The sequence below is a fragment of the Diabrotica virgifera genome, chromosome 8 (genome assembly GCF_917563875.1).
Source record: "Diabrotica virgifera virgifera chromosome 8, PGI_DIABVI_V3a".
Classification (NCBI taxonomy): Eukaryota; Metazoa; Arthropoda; class Insecta; order Coleoptera; family Chrysomelidae; genus Diabrotica; species Diabrotica virgifera.
The window spans coordinates 14,317,277-14,344,587 of NC_065450.1; the positions used below are offsets into that span (position 1 = coordinate 14,317,277).

The 27,311-nt window shown below is 31.6% G+C and overlaps 1 protein-coding gene across 3 annotated transcripts in view; it reads right to left on the minus strand.

The window, feature by feature from the left end:
- The window catches only part of LOC114334753 (ubiquilin-1-like), a 259,274-nt gene that overhangs the window by 209,106 nt on the left and 22,857 nt on the right, over window positions 1-27,311 (minus strand). The window contains exon 3 of one of the 3 annotated variants that reach the window (XM_028284841.2): window positions 23,099-26,821. The exons of the other annotated variants lie outside the window; for them this stretch is intronic. Coding sequence (XP_028140642.2) covers window positions 25,918-26,821 — 904 coding nt within the window. The 3' untranslated portion in view covers window positions 23,099-25,917. Of the gene's footprint in view, window positions 1-23,098; window positions 26,822-27,311 lie in introns of those variants that run through there. 3 annotated transcript variants of the gene reach the window in all.

The window sequence follows — 27,311 nt, forward strand, 5'->3', positions numbered from 1 at the left end:
GGCGCATCTGTTTTGAGATGGACGTTGAGAGGTGACTCAAATTTTTTTGCAGAAATTGCTTGAAAATAAATCAAATAATAATATTTGAGTTATCCTCCCACTCAAAATGGTCCGGAACATTGTTTAAATAATCAAAATGTCAAAATATGAAGGAAAAATTCGATTTTTTTTTATTGGTTTTTTGATTATAACTTTAAAACTATTCATTTCTGAGAAAAGTTGTACTGACAGAAAAGTTGCGTAATTAAATTTTCTACAATATAAAATTGGTTAAAGATTTAAAAAATAGTCACCCTTGTTGCAAAATAACAATAATTGCGAAAAAACCCATACAAAAACAAGTATTCGCATTTTACATTTTTCAACCATTTATGCTACACTTAGGACCTTCATATTTTACCGACAAAAGCTTTATAATATAGTTAAACAACACTGTAAATTTCATTAAGATCGGTTTAATAGATTTTGCAATCCAGCTTTGGCAAAAAAATTCATTTCTTTAAAATGTTGCAGGACTGAAAATAAAGCAGATAGCAAGTTTAATTTTTTTTTTTGAATATAGAAGTGTCCTGTACCTTTTATTTGCAATTTTCAAAATTAAAATCGATTAATTATCACGGCGTCAGGAAATTTTTTAAATAAACAGTAATTTTTGGTTGATTTCCATTTGGTTGATTTTAAGTTGATTTCCATCAAAATTTCTTCCAATCTTTATCTAATATATTATTGTCTTACTCTATATTTTGTTGTATTTTAATTCCACAAAAATAAAACTAATTTTATTATTGTTTGTGAAATATTGTTTAAACAATTGCATATGTTTAAAAATAATAAACTTTTATTCTCTAAGTTAAAATATATGAACAAAGAAAGTTTTTGCTAAAAAACTGTTATTTCAAAGGATACGAGTATGTGTTTTTATTTTGAAATAAACAAATTTATTTATTTATATCGAAATGTAATAAAAATTAAAATGTATCAATCATTATCAAAGGTCATTGGAATGCCCAATCGGAGCAAACTATCCGCTGTCCTGCGCGTAGCACCAATATTTAATGTTTATTTAAAAAAAATTCCTGACGCCGTGGTCTTAATCGATTGAAATTTTGCAAAATTGAAAATGAAAGGTACAGTACACTTCTATACGCAAAAAAAATTTCAACTTGCTATCTGCTTTATTTTCAGTCCTGTAACATTTTGAAAAAATGAATTTTTTTGCGAAAGCTGGATTGCAAAATTTATTTTGCAAAATCTATTGAACCGATCTTAATGAAATTTACAGAATTTTTTTACTGTATCATAAAGTTTTTTTGGGTGAAATATGAAGGTCCTAAGTTTAGCATAAATGGTTGAAAAACGTAAAATGCGAATACTTGTTTTTGTATGTTTTTTTTCGCAATTATTGCTATTTGGCAACAAGGGTGACTATTTTTTAAACCTTTAACTAATTCTATATTGTAGCAAATTTAATTACGCAACTTTTATGTTAGTACAACTTTTCTCGGAAATGAATACTTTTAAAGTTATAATCAAAAAACGAAGAAAAAAATCGAATTTTTCCTTCATTTTTTGACATTTTGATTATTTAAACAATGTTCCGGACCTTTTTGACAGGGAGGATAACTCAAATATTATTATTTGATTTATTTTCAAGCAATTTCTGCAAAAAAATTTGAGTCACCTCTCAACGTCCAAATGTACTAATATTTTTACAGATCCGCCCTGGTCTACTTATGAACATCAGTGTTGCCAAACCTCTCGGGCATGGGTGGCTACTCGACTGCTGATATACGATTCAGAAAATCTATCTTAGAAAAACTTAAATTGTCTTTTTTCAAGTATACAATTAAACCTTTCAAATAATAATAATAAACAAATTCTAGCATGAACATACAGTGACTTATGATCAAAAAAGGTCGGTAAATACCTGTTTTTCTCTACGAAAAAATCAGTGAAAATAACCCCCTAAATACCCTTCTAATTAAAAATTGGTCTTCACCTTTTTGTAATTCCGTGTGTATTTGTATTGTCAATACAGCCAAGAAGTTTGACCTATTTAAATGGTCTAATTTTAGAAAAATGGGAGTTTAAAGAAAAATTGATTTTTTGCAATATGTATCGTATTTTTCACCTTTTACTTCAAAATATCTGCGAAAATACTGGAGATACGAAAAAAATGACAGATTACTAAATTGTAGCTTTTTTAATACCCCCTTATTCGAGCCCTTTAAACCCACCCCAATTAAAAACTAAGGGATCTAACGGAATCTAATTTACAGTCTTATAGCTCTTCAAAAATCCTACAAAATAATTTTTGAAAAAACTTTTTATCACCAAAAGTGAAGGAGCTACGTTTATAACACGAATTTTTTTTCGAAATTTTCGAATAGTCCGCTTATGGAACATTTTCAATGCATCTATAATACCACAGAACTGGTTCGAATACTGGAAGAGGACTTGAAAACTATATGTATATGTACTTCTACATATTTGTAAATTCGTATTTTTGTGTAAATAAATGTTTTTGTAATTCTTTAATTCTACTTTTTTTTCTGTATAGATCTATTAAATTATCTACTTATAAAAATTGTAATGTTCTTAAGGGTGGTTTTTAAGGGTTGAAATATTATGATATAATATCCTAGTCCTAGAGCATAAAATAATCAATATTTTTAGCCAATCAAAACCAAATTTTACCCATATTAAAGTTTACAATGTTTTTATATAATTTTTGACAATAAGGGATAATTTACACCCCTAAAAATAATCGACGCCCTTGAGCATGTTATAGAACATAAAGTACAGGATGAGAGGATCCTAATCCCAAATTTTTATGTAAATCGATGCAAGCCGAAATTATTCTTTTAGGACAAGTAATTTTTTATATATAGCTCCAACAAGGGTGGTTTTAAGGGTTGAAATATTATGATAGTAGATTTTAATTAAAGCATAAAGCAATCATTATGTAACTAATAAGAACCAAATGTTGACAATATTAAAGTTTAAAATGTTATATTATAATTTTTTATAAGTAGTTTTTTTAGGGGAAGTTTTCACCCTTAAAAAACCAAAAGCGTACAACGGCGTAATATAGAAAATGAACTAGAGGGTGAAATGAGCCTAATCCCAAATTTTTGTACGAATCGATGCTGGACGAAAAAATTGCGAGGTTTTGCCATTATTTCAGTTTCATTTCCTCGACTAAAAGGTCATGTAACCAATTTCTGTGGCAAGTTTGAACTACGACAACGTTCGTTAACAGGTTCACTGTCCACAGACCACATATGGTAAAATGTGGTCTGTGTAATATAATAAATGTAATATCTAAACTAAACACCTATATTTTATTGCGTTTTCACTTTTAGCGAACTATAAAATGGATATGTAAGATAAAATAATATACAATATAATGAGAAGTAAATATATTTTGAAAAAGAAAAAGTGTTGAAAAAAAAATGTACTTTTTGGAAACATTGTAGACAATACGGTTTGGTACAGATGTTGCATATTTGTGAAACTCTTTTGGCTTTATTAGTGGCAGCTGCTGATGTTTCTCCTTTTAACCAAATTCATTATAGCAATTCATTATAGAAAATGCTGTACTTGTGACGTGGACGGCGTAGGTATGACAGGTGTCTGGACAACGTTTATATCCAAAAGATTTTTCACAATACTGATTTGGGCCTGCAATATTGTACATTTATTTTGCCGGTTCAATTTATTGAACAAATAAACTGTATTTATGACACCCACTCCAAAAAGAAAATCGACAGCAACTTTTTTGTACCAGGTCAAGGTCTTGCGAATTGGTGAATAGTAGCTAGCCAATTCGTCAGAAGGATCGATAGCTTTTTTTCGATTATTGTATTCCAATATCTTTAGGGAATTAGGCAATTAGGGAAGCCGACCCCGCATAGGGATAAGGCAAAGAGAATGATGATGATTGTATTCCAATATCATATTAGGCTTTGGACGCGGATTTCGACCTGTACTCATCGTTTGTTCATCTGAAGTGAGGAAAGTACGCATATACCACATATGGTCTGTGGACTCACGAGACAACTTTTGGTCATTTTTTTTTCTATAGAGTCCACAGTCCATATGTGGTATGCTTTAAAACAAATATCTTTTAATTACATATTTTACAACATTATTTATTTATTTATAGTCAGAAGATATCAATTTTTACAAAAACATAACTGGACTTATGAGCAATTTCCACCCTAAAACCTGGACAGTGAACCTGTTAATATGTAATGTAAAGTTTTTGTCCAACTTGGATATTTTAAAAAAATTTTTAATAAACGTATACATGCCAGCTACAAAAGGAAGTTTTTTTACTTCTACAGTAAATAATATATGTTTTTCCAGCTTTCATTATTTATTTCCGATAAAATGGAAAATAATTTAAATTATTCGTATGCATTAAGTTAATATGCATTCATATTCCAGTCATTACTTTAGTGGGTTTAGAATACGTGTTGCTGCAAATGTACTAAATCGATTTCCAGAACTAGGCCGAGAGCCCAACGCCGCGCCACGTCATCCAACAAAACAACAATCAACAAATAAATATCCACATTTATTGAATATGTAATTGTTTAGTAGTTTCGTTCAATGTATTGTAATATATTTTATCGGCAATTCGTCCCGCTGACGATGATATCGCGTGCGGAAAACTCAGTATCTTAGCAACGGGACTATCACAACGCCGACAACAGAACCGCCTTTTTTCCCGGTCGGAGCTCTTTCATTTTTAATGTCTCTAGCTCATCATTTATTTACGGACAAAATGATTATTGGTTGAAAGTCGACCGGCATATTGACAACTCTCCGGGCCGATACTTTGTTAAACTCCATTGGGTACTTTTCTCGTCCGACCGACGTTTTCCGATGGGTAAAAAGTTGTTTTCCGTCACACGCAATACTCCACTTAAATGTTTGAGCGAAACCGCTTCTTGAGCAATAAAGGAGATAAACTTTGCACGGGCGTCAATTTTATTTTTTTTTCAATTGCTTTTAAAAAACGTTCAAAAATGGGCAGTTTTTTATGTCTCATTATTGAATTTAAATTTATTAGACAAATAAATATTTTTGATCAGAGAGGACTGTTGGACTTCCGCAATATCTTACTTAGTCCTTAGTTTTTCCTCACGAATTTCTAACACTTTATCTTTAAGGTTCTTTTGTGCTTCATCTAACCATCTCTTTTTTGGTCGACCTACTCTTCTTTTGTTACTCATCTCTGTATTTACTAATATTTTTAGTATTTTTCCTTGTTTAAATATTAAACAATGGATTTATCACCTGGTGTATATTAATGTTTATTTTCTAAATTATTATTATTGTACGCTGGTACGTGTGGTCTACAATTTTTATTTATTTTTACAAGTTGCTGATGTTAAACTATAACAATTATTCGTTCTTTTATATTTGTAATTACTCGTGAAGCGTGGAGCTTCACCTAGAAACTGATTTAGAAAAAAATGTACCAGATAAGAGAGAGTAGTCATTGTGTAGCAGTTAGTTCATTAGAATTATACGAGTATAAGCTACACATGTTTCACGCCATTAGCAAACCGGGTTTAGTGTCAACAGAAGGGTCTATTTTGGAATTGGTAGTTTTACTTACGTCCAGAATTTCATCTCGCCCTTGTACAACCACAACTACATAAGCTCCATCCCGCAAATTCAATTCATGGTCCTTCGAGCCGGATGGTAATTCGATCTTTTATTCTCTAAAAAATCCAAACCATCGCACTCTTTATGCTTTTACTACATCTGATATCGTAGGTTCTTAAAAAACTCATAATCTCTGTATTGGTTCGTGTTCTATCTATATACCTCCCCCTCTTCTCTAACACCTCCAAAAATTTTCTCGATATTTTTCTTTCGCCACGTTTCGCTTGCAAAGAGGACTGTCGGTCTCTAAAAGGTTTTGTATGTATGTATTTTGGCTAGTCTTAACACAATTGGTTGAAAGTCAACCGACATATTGACATCTTCCCCGGTCGATACCTTGGTAAACTCCATTGGGTACTTTTTCGTCCGAGCGATGTTTTCCGATGGGAAAGTTGTTTTCCGTCACACGCAATCCTCCACTTAAATATTTGAGCAAAACCGCTTCTTGCTCAATAAATGAGATAAACAGCGGGCGTCAATTTTTTTAAATTGCCTTTAATAAACGGTCGGAAAATGGGATGAACTTTTTTTAAATGTCTCATTACTAAAATTTATTATACTAAATTTCGATAAGCCGTGCACTGCATGTAAACAACGATTTTAATTGTTACAGATGTTCAAAATTTATCCACTAGTTCCATAGTAACAGTATATGTATTATTAAAATCACTTTCTCTCTTTTCTTGACTATTAGATTTTATTGTATAGTATATAGAATATTGTAATCATTGAATACATAGATAGTGAAAAACTAATCCTATTAATTAAATTAATGAATAACTAACGATTATACAAGGAACTGTTTCAATATTTTTAAATGATCGCGTCATCATAGAAACAAAATGTTGACATTTGGTAAAGAATGATACTTTATCTTGTTTACTAGCACGAGTTCTTCTATTGACGATAAGTTTTACGTTTATTTTGGTAAATTCAGATCACTGTTCATTAGTGTTTTCAAATCGTGATAGTATGGCTCCCGAAAATAATGCAAAAATTGTGGCATTACATGAAGATGGTCGCAGTATAATTTGAATATTGCCAAAAGTACCGTCCATGATGCTCTTACGAAGTATCGTCAGACTGGAGAATACACTAGAAGACAAGGAGCAGAGATCAGCATGATGTTGAGGTTCTCGTTAGTCGTTTGTTAGAACCTTAAAGCACGTATATTTCTGCACGAACTATAGAGTCCTGCAAGAAAGTGTCTTTTATGGCATAGACTGGGTGTCAATTAGCCAGTCACATTTTTTTTTAAATAATGTTCATGTATAAAAAAGGCAACTGTTATTTTTTGCATAGCATGTTGAGTAATAATATTTAATGTTATTACATAAAAGTGTTGTTTGCAAATATAAAAAGTAAAAATAAATGGCTATTTTCATTTTCATCACTTCGTTTCATAAATTTAATAACTACAATTTTAATTTTGAAAATACATAAAAAATGCAATTGTTGCATTCCTGCCCTTGTTTTATATGAACGATTAATCAACTGGTTTTAATATAGCTAGAAAAGAAAAACGATTTATTGTTATATGTAGTCGGTTCGCTAAACTCAGATACAACTGGCTAGTGATTTTAGTAAGTAATTTCGCCAATTTCGTAAAATTGGCAAAAAATTACTAAATAGTTAATAATTACTAAATAGTTAGTAATTTTGCTAATTTTGGCAAAATTGGACAAAAACAAAAAATCACTTACCTACTAAAATCACTAGCCAGTTGTGTCTGAGTTTAGCGAACAGACTATAATAAGTACGTGTTAGTAGTAGACTAAGAGCCGCTATAGGTAAAATTTCTTAATCATTTTAGGCACGACGGGACCCTATAACTTAAATAGTAGAACCTAAAAGAAAACGTTTGAGCACTATGCCGTCACTTTTCAGTGGCACATGCGTCTACAGTGGCGCATCAAACTTTCCACTTATGGACGGGATACATAAATTAAAAAATACCCTCCCTCATTACCAGAATTAAATGTTTTTCATTTTTTTAGATTCTATGTGATTAAGACATAAGATTCATCGTAAAAATAAACCACCACCCCCTTCTCCCTGCCCCCACCATCAAATACTTTATTTTTCGATTTTTTTGGTGGGATGCAATCAATTTTCAAATTTCAAAAAATTCATACGCATATTTAAGGCTTTTATAAAACACGTCTATTTTTTATAGACCTGTAGGTTGAGTGTACATAACCTCAAACAATTTTTAAATTTTTTTTTTTTTTTGGAAAAAAGTATAACTTTTTTTGGGGATAGCTACAGATCTAATTTTTTCTTAGTCTTGTGTATTTTATCAAACACTATATTTCTAATTTTTTTCAGATTTTTCTGTAACGCTGGTCACCTTCAAAAATCCAAAAAAACTGTTTTTTAAGGGGGTTTGAACGTGTTTTTCTGATTTTTAAATATTCTAAAGGACTCAGTTACTTCAAGTTATATATAACCTATAAAAACAAAAACGATTTGATATATTATGAAGTTTATAAAATAGGGAAAATCCCCCAAAACCCCCCAAAAAACAGTTTTTCGGATTTTTGAAGGTGGGGAGCCTTACGGAAAAATCTGAAAAAAATTAAAAATATAGTATTTGATAAAACACACAAGACTAAGAAAAAATTAGACCTGCAGCTATTCCTCAAAAAAAGTTATACGCTTTTTTGAAAAAAAAAAAAAAACATTTCTTTTAATTTATTGAGGATATGTACACTCTACCTATGGGTCTATAAAAAATAGGCATGTTTTATAAAAGCCTCAGCTATACGTATGAATTTTTTGAAATTTTAAAATTGATTGCATCCCACCAAAAAAAAAAAAATAAAAACGAAAAATGAAGTTTTTGATGGTGGGGGCAGGGGGAAGGGGGTGGTGGGTTAAAATTACGCTAAATTCTATGTGTTAATCATATAGAACTTAAAAAAAAAAAAAAATCAATTCTGTTGGTAAGGGAGGGTAACTTTTAATTTATTTATCCCGTCCATAAGTGGACAGTTTGATGCGCCACTGTCGACGCATGTGCCACTGAAAAGTGACGGCACAGTGTTCATACGTTTTCTTTTAGGTTCTACTATTTAAGTTATGCTAAATGGATATTTTTTTCTTTTATATACAGGGTGGGGCTTTAGTGCGAGACAGTAAAATTAATCGTTTGTCGTAAGAGATACGACAAAACATTATTTAGGTAAAAGTTGGGGCCGTATTGACAGGGTGACACAAACTTGTTTTTTTTTAATGGAACACCCTGTATGTTTTTACATTTTTCGATTCTTCTCGATGTCTTCTTTCATAAACGTAATGTAATTACGTTTTTTTGTTAACTTTGTAGAACATTCACACCCTGTAGACTGTAGAATCGTAGTAACTTGACATCAAAATGTCTACTTATGTTCAAACGATTTTTACTATAGTCTACCATTGTTAAACATTATTAGTATAGCGAAATGTTTAATTTTAGTATACAGGGTTGGTCGAAAATTATATTTTATGGTGCGTATTTATTTTTTAAGCATTCCCTATACCTAAATACTTTAATTTGTGAGTTATTCGTGATTATTTAAGCCTAACATTATTTGCAACAAGAATTACGTGAAACTTTATTAGGTTGGCCGTGAAAATATTCAATCAAAAATAATTTTTCCAAAAAAAAAAAATACATATTACTCTAAACTCTAGACTGATTCGATTTATTAATATTGGATGAGTTATCAAATTATCTACGTATGTAGTTAAGACTGTTGGTGCGTAAAATATTAATAATAATATACATACAATTTTCTACCGAGTTGAATTTGACACTAAATTTGCTTAAACATTTGATATACTATTTTTATAGTTGAAGGCCCTACGCGGTTTTTAAATACCTGAAAAATGTTTCGTTCTGAAGCTATTTTCTTTTGGCATTTTTATAATCAATTACTTTTAATAAGCCACAATTTTACCAAAAAAATATTTTATTAATGTATCGAAGCCCAAATCGGGTTTCGTTGTCAAAATAGTATTTTGTATTTTGACAACGAAACCCGATTTGGGCTTCGAAACGTTAATAAAATCTTTTTTTGGTAAAATTGTGGCTTATTTCCCATGAAAAGTAATTGATTACTGAAAAGTATGATTAAAAAAATATTGACTTCTTGCTAATTTTTCAATAATTATTATTATAGATGAAGTTGTCAATTCTAATAGCAACATTAATAATATTTAAAAATATTAAAATATTACTAAAAGATTTTTAAATTGAAAACATATTGGTCCATTTCCTTGGTAACACCTCCATGGCTTCTAAAATTTGAAAGCCAGATGGATGCTGAGCGAAGAAGACAAGAGGGAATTTAAAAACTTACAAGACGGGGTCGTTGTTACCTAAACCAGCTGAACAGACGGGGTTGTGAATTGTAAGTTTTTAAATTCCCTCTTGTCTTCTTCGCTTCAGCATCCATCTGGCTTGCAAATTTTAGAAGCCATGGAGGTGTTACCAAGGAAATGGACCAATAAGTTTTAAATTTAAAAATATTTTAGTAATATTTTAATATTTTTAAATATTATTAATGTTGCTATTATACTTGAAAACTTCATCTGTCATTTGCCAGATGACGCTAGTCACCTAATCCATTCACGTCAGTTGCGGTGTGGGGAGTAAACTCTCGGTATTGGTCAATTGGAGTATGTAGCAGCAGGCCTACGTCTCTCCGATGAGACTCCAATAAGAGTCGAAAATTGTCGATTCAGAGTGCTGGACTGCGCTCCGTATTCTAAGTGAAAAATAAGATTGTTTTGCCTTCGCATGGCAACTGAATAAAAATGGAATTTTTATTTTATTTTTAATAATTATTATCTTTTCAATTTGCAATCCATTTTATCTTATAGGAAATTTAATCCTTTGTCGGGAACTGCATATACGCGCCAACATTTCCTTGCCACATATACGAGAGACACATTATGTATCCACTTGCATCAAAATGTACTTCAGATCGGGAAACGCTATATTCATTTTTATAAATAATAATTAATAAAACATTGATCTTGTGTGCTTGTTTATTCAATTTTACACTAACGAACTTGTTTACCACAAAAGTTGAGAAACGCATAGATGCGCGGAAGTTAAACGGGAAGCGCAAGCCTCAAAAGCCCCCGTATATGGGGCACTGCACGTATAAAAATTGCCGTAGCGAGAGGGTTTTGCAAAACTTTTGAATTAATTTTAATAAAATTGAGATATGGCAACGAAATGTATAAATGCCTACACATCTGAAGTCTTGTTATAAAAAATGATACACTCACCGGCACAAAAAACGGGCACCCCAAAAAATGGGTCATTTTTAATGTCTTGTATTTCCTAAACCTGATGTCCGATTTAAGTAATTTTTATATGTTATAGCCTTATTCTTTAACAATATCGCTGCAATAATATTGTTGCTAGACAGGTACATTGTCATTGTAGACAGGGTGTACAAATCAAACTGTGTTTTTTTCTCAAACTTTGGAACACCCTGTGGAATGTTCTAGCTTTTATAAAATACTGAAATTAAAACCCAACTATAGTCTCAGGTTTTCTTAACATTCTGTTTTTTTATTCATTCGCTTATATTGGATAATAAAAAAGTTAGGCACTTTAACAACCACCCCTGTTTTTCGTCAATACATGGTGTTTTTAAATAAGTACGACAAACTTTAAGGGGTAATTCTGCATGATAAAATACTGACAGTTTGCTTTATAAACGTATGCCCGCAAATGCTTCGTTTCCGAGATAGGGGGTGTTGAAATTGTTCTTACAAACTGACGATTTATTTATTGCTCTAAAACGGTTTGTCATATGCAAATGACATTTGGTAGATTTTAAGAGGTAGTTATTACGCATTTTTTGGCATACAATTAAGAATTTTATATTCACCATTGGCGTGCATACGGGATATATCTAAAATGTTTATACCTGTATGCACGCCAATGGTGAATATAAAATTCTTAATTGTATGCCAAAAAATGCGCAATAACTACCTCTTAAAATCTACCAAATTTCATTTGCATATGACAAACCGTTTTAGAGCAATAAATAAATCGTCAGTTTGTAAGAACAATTTCAACACCCTCTATCTCGGAAACGAAGCATTTGCGGGCATACGTTTATAAAGCAAACTGTCATTATTTTATCATGCAGAATTACCCCTTAAAGTTTGCCGTACTTATTTAAAAACACCCTATATTGGCGAAAAACAGGGGTGGTTGTTAAAGTGCCTAACTTTTTGATTATCCAACATAAGCGAATGAATCAAAAAACAGAATGTTAAGAAAACCTGAGGCTATAGGTGGGTTTTAATTTCAGTATTTTATAAAAGCTAGAACATTCCACAGGGTGTTCCAAAGTTTGAGAAAAAAACACAGTTTGATTCATACACTCTGTATATAATGGCAATGTACCTGTCTAGCAACAATATTATTACAGCGATATTGTTAAAGAATAAGGCTGTAACATATTAAAAAAATTACTTAAATCGGACATCAGGTTTAGGAAATACAAGACATTAAAATGACCCATTTTTTGGGGTGCCCGTTTTTTGTGCCGGTGAGTGTAAATAATTTACCTATTGTTGTCATTTAAATTACTGAACATGGAGCACTTTTCTCAGCATTTTGACACTACTACCTATTTTAATACCATTAAAACATTTTACAAACGATAAAAAAATACCAAACATGAATATTTAACCATACAATTCCGGAAAGGGTAAACAACTTGGATTGATTAGTAGTGAGTAGAGCGCCACGCGTTGGTAAAATCAATATAATGAATGTATGAAAATGTGTTATCTTAATTGGAAATGCGTGACGCATCTTTGGGAAATAAGGTCTAATGGGTAATGGGTAAAAAAATCTAATGCTTTGTTGGAAAACACACAAACAGAAATTAGTGTAAATATGACTGGGAACTTTCATTAGTTGGTGGATAAACAATAAAACGCTGAAATCAAATCAAATTGGTTTTAACTAGATTAGGAAAATACGCAAATAAAGAAGTGTAAAGTTTTATTATTACTTCTTATAGTAGAGCTATTCCAGGTCAAATCAACACACTTTGAATTAATTTTTTTCCTGACCCATTTAGATTTTGTTAAAATTTACAGTACTCATATTGGATGATTAGGTGAAGAAGAATACAAAATTTTAAATTTTTATCTTAAGCCGTTTCCGAAATATGGTTATGTAAAATTTTCCAAAAAAATCAAAAACATCGCGACCACACTTTATTGGAATGATTGTAGAAGCCGTTCCAATTAAGCTAAAATGCTGGGAGAGGTGTCATTTTGCTGAATTTTTAAAGCTCTTTACAGTAATATATACAGCATGTTATGATAAACAAATTTTTTTCAAAAAAAAATATTTTGGTTAAGTTTTTTTCCAAAAAGTACATAATTTAAAATTTTCATAATATTCCTACAAATACATAGTACTGTTGTTAACACATTTATGCCCACAACTATTTTTGTCAAATATATCAATGATTTTCTCAAGAATGTAAGTAATAAAATACCCTAAAATGCATTGAAAAATTACTAAAAATTTTTTTCAAAAACTGATTTTTGAAAAACATGCTGGGTCGTTAACGACCCGTTGGGCACATAGGGGTACAAAATAAAAATAATTACTTCTATGCAATAACATTTTATTTTACTTTATTTTTAAAATAATGAAGCAGGCATAGATTAATTATATTACTTAAGGCTTAAAATAGTTTGTGTGATAATCTTTGAAGAATTTATCGTGGAGTGGAATTTCACATTATCGCATGCTTTTGTAGTTTTATTCAGTGGTGTCATGGCAAAATTAGCAGTGCGGGAACGCAGTGCCGGAACGCACTGCTAATTTTTGGTTACAAAACCTAAATAATTCTCTATTATTTTTTTTCTTTTCTTAACCAGTGCGGGAACGGCGTTCCCACGCGTTCCCACACCATGACACCACTGGTTTTATTTGAACATACACGAAATCTCCTTCTTTGAGCACCAGTATTAATTAGATGCTGTGTTGATGGGGATGGAGCAGGAATTATTGCTATATTTTGAGGTCCAGTAGAACGGATAGAACGACTTTCCATAGTTAGATAATAATGTACGAACTATAATATATCTTCTAAATTCGTTGTCATTTTTATATCCAAACTGTCGTGCTAGTGTCCAAGCATTAGTTACACAAACATCCAGCACCCATATCCATATTGGAAAGTACCATTTTTTTCCACGCATTTTTATACTGTAGTTCGAAATGTTGTTGTCCATCAAGTCGACTCCGCCCATAAATTTGTTGTATTGCGAAATTACAAATGGTTGATCTATTTGAATTTTTAGTTTTTCTTTTGGTGAATATCCGCTTGCTTTTTGGATTGGCTTAGTTCCACGTTCATTAGATAACATGTCTATACAACAATTGCAGACTTAAACCGTATGTACCAATAAAAATAGTCGATTTTTTTGGTCCAGAAGGCATCAAAACATGATTGTTGTGAAATTGTGACTTAAGCCATTTACCCCGAACATCAGAGATTTATCATCCGATCTAGTCTCTTTATTTTCAATATATTTCCTCCAGACTTTCTGCAGTAGATAATGGTTTCTTACTAAAAAACATTTTCTCATTATGATATGTCATGTGCCCAACGGGTCAAAATATAATATTATATTTATGACATATATCAAATTATTTTCATACTAGTAATATTATGTGTTAATACAACTTGTTTAACTACCTATATAAAATGAATTTAAATAATAAAATGATTTATTTAAATGTACTTACACACGATTGAATGAAGCCATGCTGCGAACCTTATTCAAGTTCTCTTTTGATGTAAACTCTACGAACACTACGAGCGAAATAAACGGTTTTGCACTAAATAAATTGCTTACTTGCATAGTCAGGAATGAATTTGTAAACCAACACTGACTGGTAAATTCGACATATATGCTTGGAACATATTTTTGTCAGTTGGGTCGTTAACGACCCGTTGGGCATAAATGGGTTATCACAATATAAAAATTTTATCAGGGGATGGCGATGGGCTCAACATAAAAAAATAAATTTTACACATACAGTACGGTGAAAATGAAAGGAATACATTCGTAATGAAAATAATCGTAATAATGAAGAATCCCGAAACAGGTCGATTTTTATTTTTAAATTGTAATTTTTTGGCATATATATCATACTAGTGACGTCATCCATCTGGGCGTGATGACGTAATCGATGATTTTTTAATGATACTAGGTGTCGCGTGCTAGCTTATTTGAAAGGTTATTCAGGTCTCTATTCAGTAAATAATAAACAATATAATTATATATACAGGGTGGCAAAGAAAATATATTTTTTAATTAAATTGTCAAAAAAGACCACGGTATGTATTTTATTTCAGTTAAAATAGATTTTACTGTTGCCAGAAAGAGATAAATTACATAAATACTTCTTTATGTTATTGTTTATATTATCGAACAGAGAATTAAATAAACCTTCAAATGAGCTAACACACGACCTAGTCTCATTTAAAAAAAATCATCGATTACGTTATCACGCCCAGATGGATGACGTCAATAGTATCATATATATGCCAAAAAATTACAATTTAAAAATAAAAATCGACCTATTTCGGGATTTTTCCTTAATGTCGCCAGCTTGCCACATTACGAATTTATTCCTTTCATTTGCACCATACTGTATGCGTAAATTTTTTTTATGTTGAACCCATCACTATTCCATGATAAATTTTTATGTTATTAACAACAGTATTGTGTATTTGTAAGAATATTATTAAAAATTTTGAATTATGTACTTTTTGGAAAAAATCTTAATCAAAATATATTTTTTTTGTTTAAGAAAAACTTGTTTATCATAACATCATACTGTATATATCACTGTAAAGAGCTTTTTAAAAATGCTACAAAATGTAGCAAATTTCATACATAATACAAAAACAAAAATTTCATACATAAACAAATATGACTGCATGGGGAGCCTATCAAAATCTTGTCACAGATATCCTTAAGGGCGGGCGTAGGGTTTGAAATTAACATTTCATGCACATTTTTGTGAATTTTTTTGAAACTATGGTAGAATTATTTTATTTTTAAATTAAATAAGTATATTCAATACATTTTATAGATAGAGTATTCAAAAAAAAATATAGACAAGGTGGCAAATTTTAAAAGACACCTCAAAAAACAATGGATTTTGCAGTGGACATCAGAACGCATCATTGGATCATGTTAAACGAAACATTCAAAAAGATTTTATTAGCTTAAGAGTTTCTAGAAATAGCCCTGTCGAGTTTTTTAGTTTTAACAATTTTTTACTTTTTGATATCACGCAGAAGTCAAAACAACGATTTTTTTACAAAAAGAGTGAAAATCAACATATCGAGGGGTTCGAGCAAAAACCCGATAACTAACAAAAATCATTGTTTAGAGATAATCGCGATTAAAGATTTTAGGAAGTTTGAAGATTTAAAATCGTCATAGGGAGTTTTATCAAATATTTGTTATAGCCAAATGGTAGAGAATTTAATATTTAGTTAGAATAATTTATTTAAGTTTAATTTATAAAAACGTCGTTACAAAAAAAAAATAAAACGTGATATTTATCGGGTTTTACCTCGTTGAATGAGTAGAACATTTGACTTTATTGGTTTTTATTTTGAATTTTTTTAATTATAACATAAAAGTTAATTGTATATTATTAGTCCGTTCTTTAACGGTAAAATATTACAAAACCTCTAAATTTTAAAGAACCGTTTGGATTGACATGGAATTTGGCATGCACATAGCTAACAAGTCAAAGAAAAAAAGTGATATTGTGCCGATATGTGCTTATGCCCTGGGGGTGGTTTTCACCCTCTTGCGGGTGAAAAAATATTCGTCCAAAGAAAGTCAGGAAATGGATAAACTGGCTAATTTTAAGTAACTTTTATTCTATAGAGTTTTTGAAGTTATACTTCTTTACCGGCGATAGACGGTGAATTTTTATATGTTAAAACCTATCAGCCCGGCGCATGCGCATTATAACTTTGTTCTGATTAGATGTTCAAATGACATGTCAAAAATTATCCGATATGGCAGCTGTAGGACAGCTGTGGTTTGGAGGTAAAGGTAAACAAATGTATAATATATTAGTTTTATTGTTGTGAGGACAGAAACAAAAAAGTTTATAATATTGTAGTGACTTTTAAATAGTTTTTAAAAGCAACAGGTACGTAATAATTGTTAATGTATCATGGGTATAAACCTACCTATTTGATCTGCCAAAATACATAGTATGTAATACTTTTATTTATATAATTTGATTACCATCAAAATTTCTATCAATATTCACCTAATATATTGTTTTCTTACTCTATGTTCTGTTGTATTTTTTCAATTCTAAATCATTTCAATTCAAAATTAAAATAATTTGATCAATTTTCAAAATATCAAAATATCACAAGTTTAATCCATTTAGTTAGTCGATCTTCGTAAATAATGACACATAGTGCCCGTGGTTAAGCGTTGAAGGCGAATGAATTCCAATACCAACCGCGCTTATCAGCGATGGTTCGAGTCCCAATAGAAACTTTCTTTTTTGTTTTTTTTAATACATTTTATGATTGTAAGTATATTTATTATATAATTGTATTTTCAGAAAATACGTATTTAGTTAAAAAAAATTTTCGACAATTAATGTTCAGACATCATTTGTGGCTTGTTTAATGTGTTTGTGTGTGTTTTATTCTTTTATTATTTTAATTTTTGGCACTGTTCTAATAAAAATGTTTGAGAAGTAGTAAGTATAAATTAGTTTAATATTTAAACAAAATATAAATAAAAAGTATATTAATTTCGTTTAAATCATATAACAGAAGTATAACTTCTTACGTGCATACAAAGTACACACACATTCTTTTTTTCACTAAGTCAATACTTTTCGAGTTATTTGGCAGTGAATATGTTCATTTTTTCAACAAAATAACCACGCTTTTAGACGGTTTTTCGCAAATAACTCAAATAGTAAGTATTTTGTCGAAAAATATTCTTAGCAAAAATATATCCTGTAAAAAATTTTAAAAAATGGTGTATATGTCACGTCTCCACACCTAGTAGAAGCAGAGTTATAGCTAATGAAAAAAAACATAGGTTCATATTCGTCAAATTCCAAATGGAAAACTTTAACGTGAAATAACCAAAAATGAAGCACATTTTGGGGAAAACTCATTATAACTTATTTAAAGTGTTGAAAAAAAAGCTTCATTTTTGTTTTATAAAAAAAAAATTCTAGCATCAAAATTATACAAGTTACGCTCAAAATAAAGTTAGTCCCTTTTGGTTTTGGTAAAAATATCGAGAAAATCACCCCCTAATTAGTATCTTAATGAACTTAATCGTTACGAGTTCACAAATTTCTTAACTCGTGTATATATTGTTTATATTATCTGTAAGTTTTATCGGCTCAAAATATTGAAAGGGCTGTAGTTAAAATGGGTTGAACGAGTCACTGATCACGAATGTATGCAAATTTAGAAACAGCAAATCTCAATCGATTTTTGTCTAACAGAAAAACAAAAAAAATACATGATATTCAGAAAAGCAAATCTGACTTTTTTTGTTTTCGAGATTTTTGGTATCTCTAACAATTTTTAAGTTATTTTGAAAAAAAGCATATTTTTCAAAATTTAAATTTTTAAAAATTTTACTTTGAAACCAAATTTTTCAAAAATAAGCACTTTAAATCGATGAAACTTACAGATCTTATAAACACAACATAATTAAAATAATTTGTGGAACGGTAACGATTCATTTCATTTAAGTTGCTAATTAGGGGGTGGTCTTCCCGATTTTTTTTTGCAAAAACAAAAGGGACCAACTTTATTTTGAGCGTAACTTGCTTAAATTTAATGCTAGAAACTTTTTGCAAAAATAGAAATAAAGCTTTTTATAAACACTTTAAAAAAGTTATGATGGGTTTTTCCCAAAAAGTGCTTAATTTTTTGGATATTTCACGTCGAAATATTCTATTTGAAATTTGGTGAATATGAATATTTTCATTGGCTATAACTCTGGTTCTACGAGATCCAGAGACCTAACACGTACACCATTTTTTTTACTTTTTTATATGCTATATTTTTGCTAAGAACGTTTTTTTTTTCGACAAAATACTTACTTTTTGAGTTATTTGCGAAAAACCGTCTAAAAATGTGGTTATTTTGTTGAAAAATGAACATATTCACTCGCAAATAACTCGAAAAGGGTTGACTTGGCGAAAAAGCTCTATAGAACAAAAGTTACTTAAAATTAGTCAGTTTACCCATTTCCGGAATTATTTTGGAGATATATTGTTTCACCCCCAACAGGGGGGTGAAAGTCACCCCCAGGGCAAAAGCACATATCGGCACGATATCACTTTTTTTCTTTGACATGTAAGCTATACGTATGCCAAATTTCATGTCAATCCAAGCGGTTCTTTAAAATTTAGAGCAAAAACCGTGAAAGAATGGACTTATTTCAACAAAACTAATTAATCTGCATTCTTTTTAGAAAATTAAAAGGTAAAATGTGTTTTCTTCCTATTCTTCTCACATCATTACGTCTGGAATTCGATCTACGATATAATTACCGGTTTTTAAATTTGTTATTCAAGCGTGCACCTCTTTTGGAAAATATTTTCTTGGCACATCTTTATCAAATCGGTTTTTTTTTGCTTCACTTATTGGAAAGGAACTTTTATACAACTTTGGTAAATTGCCCGGAGTTGTTAAGTCTAAGGTTGCTTTTTGGGATGAAATTTGTTTTAGCCTTTTAGGGCGTAGAGTAGGAGTTTTTTTAATTCAAACCAATATCTTCTGATATTTTTATTAACTGGTTACCGTTTTCCTCTATTGTCCTCTTAAGCCCGGCCGCACATCAAAGAAACATGAAACGTAAATTACGTTTCATGGAAATAAACCACTGCTAAACAAATATATATCCGGCCATTTATGAGACTCTCCGAAAATAAAAATGTGTCATGAGCATGAATCACACTCGTTTCATTAGTAGGCGGATTTTGAGATTTTTTTAGCAGTGTTTTCTTTTGATGAAACATGTTTTTCGTTTCATGTTTCTTTGGTGTGCGGCTTGGCTAAGAATATCATCCAGTAGAATCACTGTTAGCTAAAGCATTTATTATATCACTTGAGAACATACACACCGTTTTTTAAAAAACTTTTGACACACTGGAATTCACTCATGGTAAGCTAGTGGAAAGAAACATTTCTTACTAAATGTTCGTTCCTTTCTTTGGGAAGTTTTAGGACAGTCTAGTCCTAATTAGTTATATTGTACAAACAGTTATATTGTACAAAATAAAAAATTTTCTATGCTAAACTACTACTACTAGACTCCAGTAATTTCTACACAGTTTCAGTAGTCTTCAGACAACTTTTCAGTACACTTAAATTTAAATTTGCTACAATTGATTTACTGTGGTACCTTGGAAGCTCCGAGTTTGTTTTTCATTATAAATATAGCCCCATTCTAACCGCTTTTTTTGTTTTCGTAATATTCAATTATCAATTTACGCCATCTTTTACTGGGTTCTCGCAGGAAAAAAGTGTGCCGAAATTTAATAAACTTTCATAGTCTAAAATTGTTTATCGGATTTTCGCATGAATATATTTTGTCAAAATGAACAATTTTGTAATCTTCATCTCCGATAAAATTAATTATCAGTTTTTAACTTAGAAATATTTCTAATAAAATTAGTAATTTTACACTGGAAAAAGAATATAAATGATTCTACCGGATTCTCATATTATAAATATGTTTACAACAAAGTATTTTTATCAGTAAAGTTATATATCGGGTTGGTGTTATTTGAAAATATGAGTTAACGGTTTTTAACAAGTTGGGTTTTTATTAGTTATTATGCTTAAAAATGTTAATATCAAATAATAACATTTACCAGTGGTAGGAGACGTGTTTTTACTACAGCAAAAATAAAAAATACCGGATTTCATAATTTTGATATTTATCGGGTTTTCGCTCGAACCCCTCGATATTATTTATTATTGTTAGTTGTAACAAAAAATAAGCATAAAACAAAAAATATGTCGACAGGGTTACCTCACGAAATGTTTAAAGGAAATATATACAAAATTCCATGTGGATCGGTCAAGTAGTTTTCTCGAGTTACAATGTCGACCACATTTGAAAAACGCGTTTGAAGTTTTGTCAACTTTTATTTTCAATTTCTTTTGCCAAATCGTAAAGTGATGCAAACTGGAATGTTCTTGAATCACGGCGAAATTTTCAAAAAAGAATGGGAACAGCTGCTGTTGACCGTTTTTCACTATCTGCTGCAAAGTGAGTCGAAGATAGGGATATTCAACACTATGTCATCGCGTTTTATATTAAAATTTAATTTCATTTAAGATATTTTAATAACCATTATTTGATATATTTTGATTCATAAACAGATCGGTGCAGTCACCTACATTTGCTTAACTGTTTACACTGCTTGCCCGGTAGCCATGAACATTAACACGTAGGCAATACCTCATAGACCTATTTTATATATTTTAAAATTTTAGTTTCAATAAAATTTAATTGGTAAACAAAAGTTTTTTAAGGATTGGAAAATTTTCGATGTCCTTTATTATTTTAAACGAAAGTACATAACCTCAAGAATACTCTGAAAATTTCAAATTTATTGGAGCAAAATTACCGAAAATACAGCATGCTGAATATCCCTAACATCGACTCGTTTTGCAGCAGGTTCGCGCCAGCGCGCTTGAACGTAGTTGAGCCAACGGCCAAGAGCTGTTCCCATTCTCATTTGGGAATTACTCCGCGATTCAAAAACATATTCCGGTGTGCAACACTTTACGATTTAACAGACAAAAGAAATTGAAAATAAAAGTTGACAATAGTTTAAACGCGTTGTTCTCAAAAACTGCTTTTTTACAAAGGCGGTAGACATTGTAATTCAAAAACTATTTGACTGATCCACCTGGAATTTTGTATATATTTTCTTTATACATTTTTTGAGAAAACGCTGTCGAGATATTTTTTGTTTTATGCTTATTTTTGTTTAACAATAATAAATATAGGAGAAGGTTGAATGGTCGAATATGTATAAGGAATTTATATATGTTGATTTTCACCTTTTTTGCAAAACAAATTGTTTTGACGTCATGAGTCAACTAAAAAAGTCGACAGCGTTACCTCTAGAAACTCATAAGCTAATAAAATCTTTTTGAATTTTTGTGGAACATAATCAATGATGAGTTCTGATGTCCACCGCAAAATCCATTGTTTTTGAGGTGTCTTTAAAAATTTGCCACTGTTGGCTTATTTTTAACTTTTTTTTGTTAAATATTCTATGAATTTTACTGAATACGCTTATTTAATTTAAAAATAAAATAATTCTACCATACTACCCAAAAAATCACAAAAATGTGCTTGAAATGTTGATTTCAAACCCTACGCCCCCCCTCCCTTAGGATAGCTATGACAAGATTTTGATAGGCAACCCATGCCATATTTGTCTATGTATGAAATTTAATAAAAAAAATGTCTTATCAGGAAAGCAGACGGTTGAAGGTCGACCTAGATTCGGTCCTTAGACTATTATTTGATTTGAATGATTTTGATTCTTTATTTATTGTTGCATTAATACAATAGAATTAATTGTGATCACAGGTATAAACATTTCTTAGTTATTATAAACGAAAAAAAAAAGAGAAAAAGGTATATTTTGACAATCATTATATGGAATGCTTTTCGGCTAGCTTTTATGCAAGGGAAAATAGCAGACAAACGCAGTCCAGGACTTCATGGTTGAAGAATTTGTGAGATTGGTATGGTATTGATAAAATGTAATGGTGAATAAAAGTAAGATGGTAACCAACTTTCTGAAAGGACATGGTACACGAAGAAGAAGATAGGGAACAGGCCCATTTGGTTAAATGGTTGAGAACACTTTAAAATTAAAAGGTGGGCTAAATTTTTTATCAAACAATTTGTGAAAAAGTTTAGAAGATCAACTTTTGCTCCTTTCTGCTGCTTATCTGGTTAGCTATGCACTAAAAGAATGTGTGATCTCAAAATTTTTTTACCTACAAGATAGAATTGATTACAAATTGAAAAGATAATAAATATTGAAAAATTAGCACAAACCGAACATTTTTTTTCTACGGCGTACAGATTCTGGGTAAATCAATGTTTTCCAACCCCCTTCCCCCGCCACTGCGAGGTGGGTATTTAGGGGGAAGCCCGGGGGTAGGACTGGCAAACTTTTTGCACCTCTTTTGGTGTCCCAAAATAGACATTCTGAGCAAAATTTGGCTTCTTCGCATGATTTTTAGAGGTCAAATATCTAATGACTGGACTTGAAGGATTCTCTAAGCGTTATAAAGAAAACACGATGCAAATGGTAATGACTTTATTAAACTTTTATAATTAATACAAAGAAAAAGTACGATTCATTGCATTACATAGTGTAGTGCATCTCAGATTAACAAAATTGTTATACATAAAAAAGAGATTTTTATGTATACAGTATTATTTATGCAGTAGGTATAAAGATTAAAAAATATATTTTGCCCTCTAAACTCTATCTCCTTAGAAGATAAGAGCCCTTAATTGTCCATTACTCATGGAAAATGCGTGTTATAACTCAATCGGAACCTGGCCCACACCGGCATATTAGTCAGCTAAAAATATTTGATGACATGTACAAACAAGAAATTGTTCTTCTTTTCTGGATTTTTTGTATATTAACCCGTTTACTCCCACTGTAGCCGTCCCGAGTACAGTAAAACCCATTTATCTGCAACCGTCAAGAGAAGACACGACAGACGCTCGTTAATGCGGTGTAAGTGACCTTGAGGGTTTCAGTTAAATCTGTTCAGGTATACAGCCAATAAAATACTGACTTCAATTGCAAAATAATCGTACTGCCGATGAATGATAGTGATGCTGTCGTTCTAACATCGCAATCAATATTCTCAAAAATTAACTTCACCATTTCCTTTCATCAATTATGTTGCATGATATTTGGGGGTTTATAACAAACTATTTACAGGATTTCGTAACTTTGCTTCTCACGTTTGTTTACCCAGTAATAGTAAGGGTACGATGAAGACTACGAAACAACAACCAGGGAAAAACCTAGCACGGAAGAAATGGCAGAAGACAAGTAGAGAAGAAGACTTGGAAGAGTATAGAAGAAAAGAAGGTCTCAGACAAATACTCTGTACAAACAAAAAATATATATTGATGGATGAACTTATACAAGAGTTCAAATGGAGACCAGTATCAGGCAGACCGTTGAAGACCGAAAACGAGATGGGAAAACCAGATAATTGCAGACCTTAAGAGAATGGATAATCCTAAGCAAAGATAAGAATGAATGGATAAATATTGTAGAAGACGCAACTAATATTGTAAAAGCAAAATGTTAAGACGGTCCGATTCCCCACTACAAATAAATCGGAAGAACTCAAAGAGTTCTCTCAGTTAGGAGTGTAGGTGGCATGATAATGAATAGTAATCTTTATATTCTTGTCTATTTATCTTACCAGACGGACCTGTACTCAGTTGGATACATTGGGCTTTTACAGTGTAAAATATATTTTTTGTTCTTTCAGATTCAATATATGTATTGGAATTCATCATAGTATTTGTTAGCAAATTTCTCCTAGGTGACAATTTCTCCAGATGTTCCTTATCAAACAGATGCAAAACATTTTCAATCTTTCTGGAGAAATAGAGCTTCTGTATATGACTGATGACTCCCACAGTGACGGAGAAGATATTCCGTTGGTTATAAGAAGGCAAAATTTATTGATTAGAAAACATTCTATTTTTTTATAATTCTTTCAATGTAGAATAATAATAAATAAATATTTTATTGGTTTATTATCTAATAAACGAGATTCGATAAATGAATAAATATATAAAAAAAACTATACCTAGTGGATAACCTGTTAAATGTGTTTAAAAGACCTAACATATTGGGTTATCACATCATTAGTCACTTGGCAAATTGAACTTTTTTAGCAGCCATAAGCTATCTATAAGCAATCTAGAGTGTATATCAACGAAAACCTGTATAAGGAAATAAGTTATCAAGCAATATGACAAAAACGCCCAAAAAAGCTCTCACGTGGTGGCATTCTTCTGCCCGAAAATGCTCGGTCTTATATCGCCAATGTAGTTAAAGGAAATCCATAACAACAAAAAATGGAGGATGTTAAAGCATCCACTCCCTGGTTCCAATTTGCGCTCTACAATTTTCACACCTTTGGGCCACTGAAAAAGGCGTTAACAAGGTAATCATTTTCAGATGGACCAAGAAATAGAAAATGCCGTAAAAGAATTCTTCGAGCTACAGCCACAAGAATTCTTTAAACATGATATGCATCGGTTGGTGAAACAATGGGATATGTGCCTTAAATATAGCGATAATTATTCTTTTATAATGAAGATACTTTGGCCGGCCACACTCTGCGGCAAAAACATGAAAGATGGAATAGGAGAATTCTACACTGACGACCATGGGAACAGAAAAGAAAAAGAGGAAGACCACAGATGAGAAGGACGGACGAAATTAAGAGAACAGCACGCAAGGACTGGGTGCAGATCGGCCAGAATATAGACCAATAGAGATTAACAGGGGAGGCCTATGCCCAGGAATGGGCGTTTAAGGCTGAGATAGATAGATTAGACGTTTGCCGATAATTTTTTTCTGGATCAAACATGGGTTTCAATTGAACAAGCCTAGTAGATACCACTGAAATGTTCTGTTGGAGAAGAATTAAAATACTTTTGACATGGTATGAGAGCAGACACAGAAAAATGGAAAGACTTATCCAAGGAAAGGTAGAAGGTCACGAGGACGATCCTCAACAAGAAGGCAGGAATATGCAAAAGCAATATGCCTAAAAAAATGATCAGACACAGAGATCTTTGGATACGGACAATACACGACGACCACTACACTTCCTCTCGGGTGCCAAGACAGAAAAGGGGGAAACTTAAGCATTAAAAAAAGTTCAAATTCAATTTAACCACGTTGTTCTAATGAGTTTCAAAACCCACTGAAATACATTTATTTATTATTTATACACGTAAAATTGTTAATGTCTGCAGTAATAAAACAAAATATATCTGTGGATGCACCAAAACAGTTTTACTAAACTACCATATTTCATAATAATATATATTCAATCCTAAATACTGAACTTATCCCATTGAAGATAACTGCCCTTGTGAAAGTAACTTTTCGATAGCTGCGTTTATATCTCCAAAGCAGGAAATCAATGCTTGCAGATTTATTTCTCGATTAAGGAAACCCATCGCAGCCAACTGTTCTAACTGAGCTTGATACCGCTGCTCGGGTGGCAATGTGTTGTTTGTGTTGGCTGCCATACTGCCTACCATTCTACTCATGAATTCTGAGAAAGCATCTCTAGGGGCGCCAGCAGGAGGATTTTGTGTGGAAGTTTCTGTTTGCGAAGCAGGAGTACCTGTATTAAGGGGTTGAGGTGCTGGTGGGGGAAATGTGTGTATTAAAGTGGGAGCAGCTTGTCTTAAGCTCTCCATGCCTTGTTGAATTTGCATGATAGCGTCTAATGCTTGGGTGTTTGTCATAAGGTTTTGTATTTCAGGATTTTGCATCTGCTGGACCAATTGTGGCATCATAGCTCTCATTTGTTCCTGTAACGTGGGGTTGTCTGAAATCAGAGGATTCTGAGCTAGAAGAGCATTTGCTACACTTGGATCGGCGCTAAGAGCTTCTAATACTGACTGGGTATATGGAGCTTGAAGCATATTTTGTATAATAGTAGGATTCTCTGACATTTGTTGGAGCAAACTGGCTAAGGGAGGTGGATTTAAAACACCACGACCTGGATTGGTTTGTGCTCCAGCTTGATACTGAGCCGCTAAGGACGACAGCATTGGTTCTTGAAGATTTTGAAACAAGTTTGGAACAGGATTACTAGTAGGGATGGGAGAGCTAGGATCCAGGCCCATGGCACGCTCATGACTTCTCATTAATTCTTGCAGCATTGAAGGATTTCTTGCCAGTTCCGCTGTTTGTTGCAATAGTTCTGGATTATTGAGAGTTTGGTGTATTTCTGGGTACCTTAAATAAGTATATTTGTTATTGCATCAGCATAATGTATTGGTCTGTTTTCTCTGTTTACTACCTTTTTTTAACAATTTTCAACTACTCATCATAAGAAAATAAAAAAAACATAGGTGCTTGTACAGACTATAACTATTTGGAAATAAAAAGATGGAGCACTTGGATGAAAGGCTAGTCTTCCTAATAGTATATGGGACCAAACCACAACAAAAACAAAAATATTGCTACTATAGTTAAAAGTAGCATGGCAGTAAGCTACAGCCAATTAAATCAAATGCGGAGATAATCAGCTACAGAAATAAACTTCTGGGGAGCTCATCATGAACATTTAGAAGAGAAAAAACGACGAACAAAAAGGTAAAAGCAAAAATCCCAAAATTAGTACTGGAAAGGAAATCAATAGGAAAAAGAAGATTTTGAAGACAAAATGAGCTAGAGTGAGCATTTATAAAGAGATGAGAGAAAAGGATCTGAAGGAAGACCTATG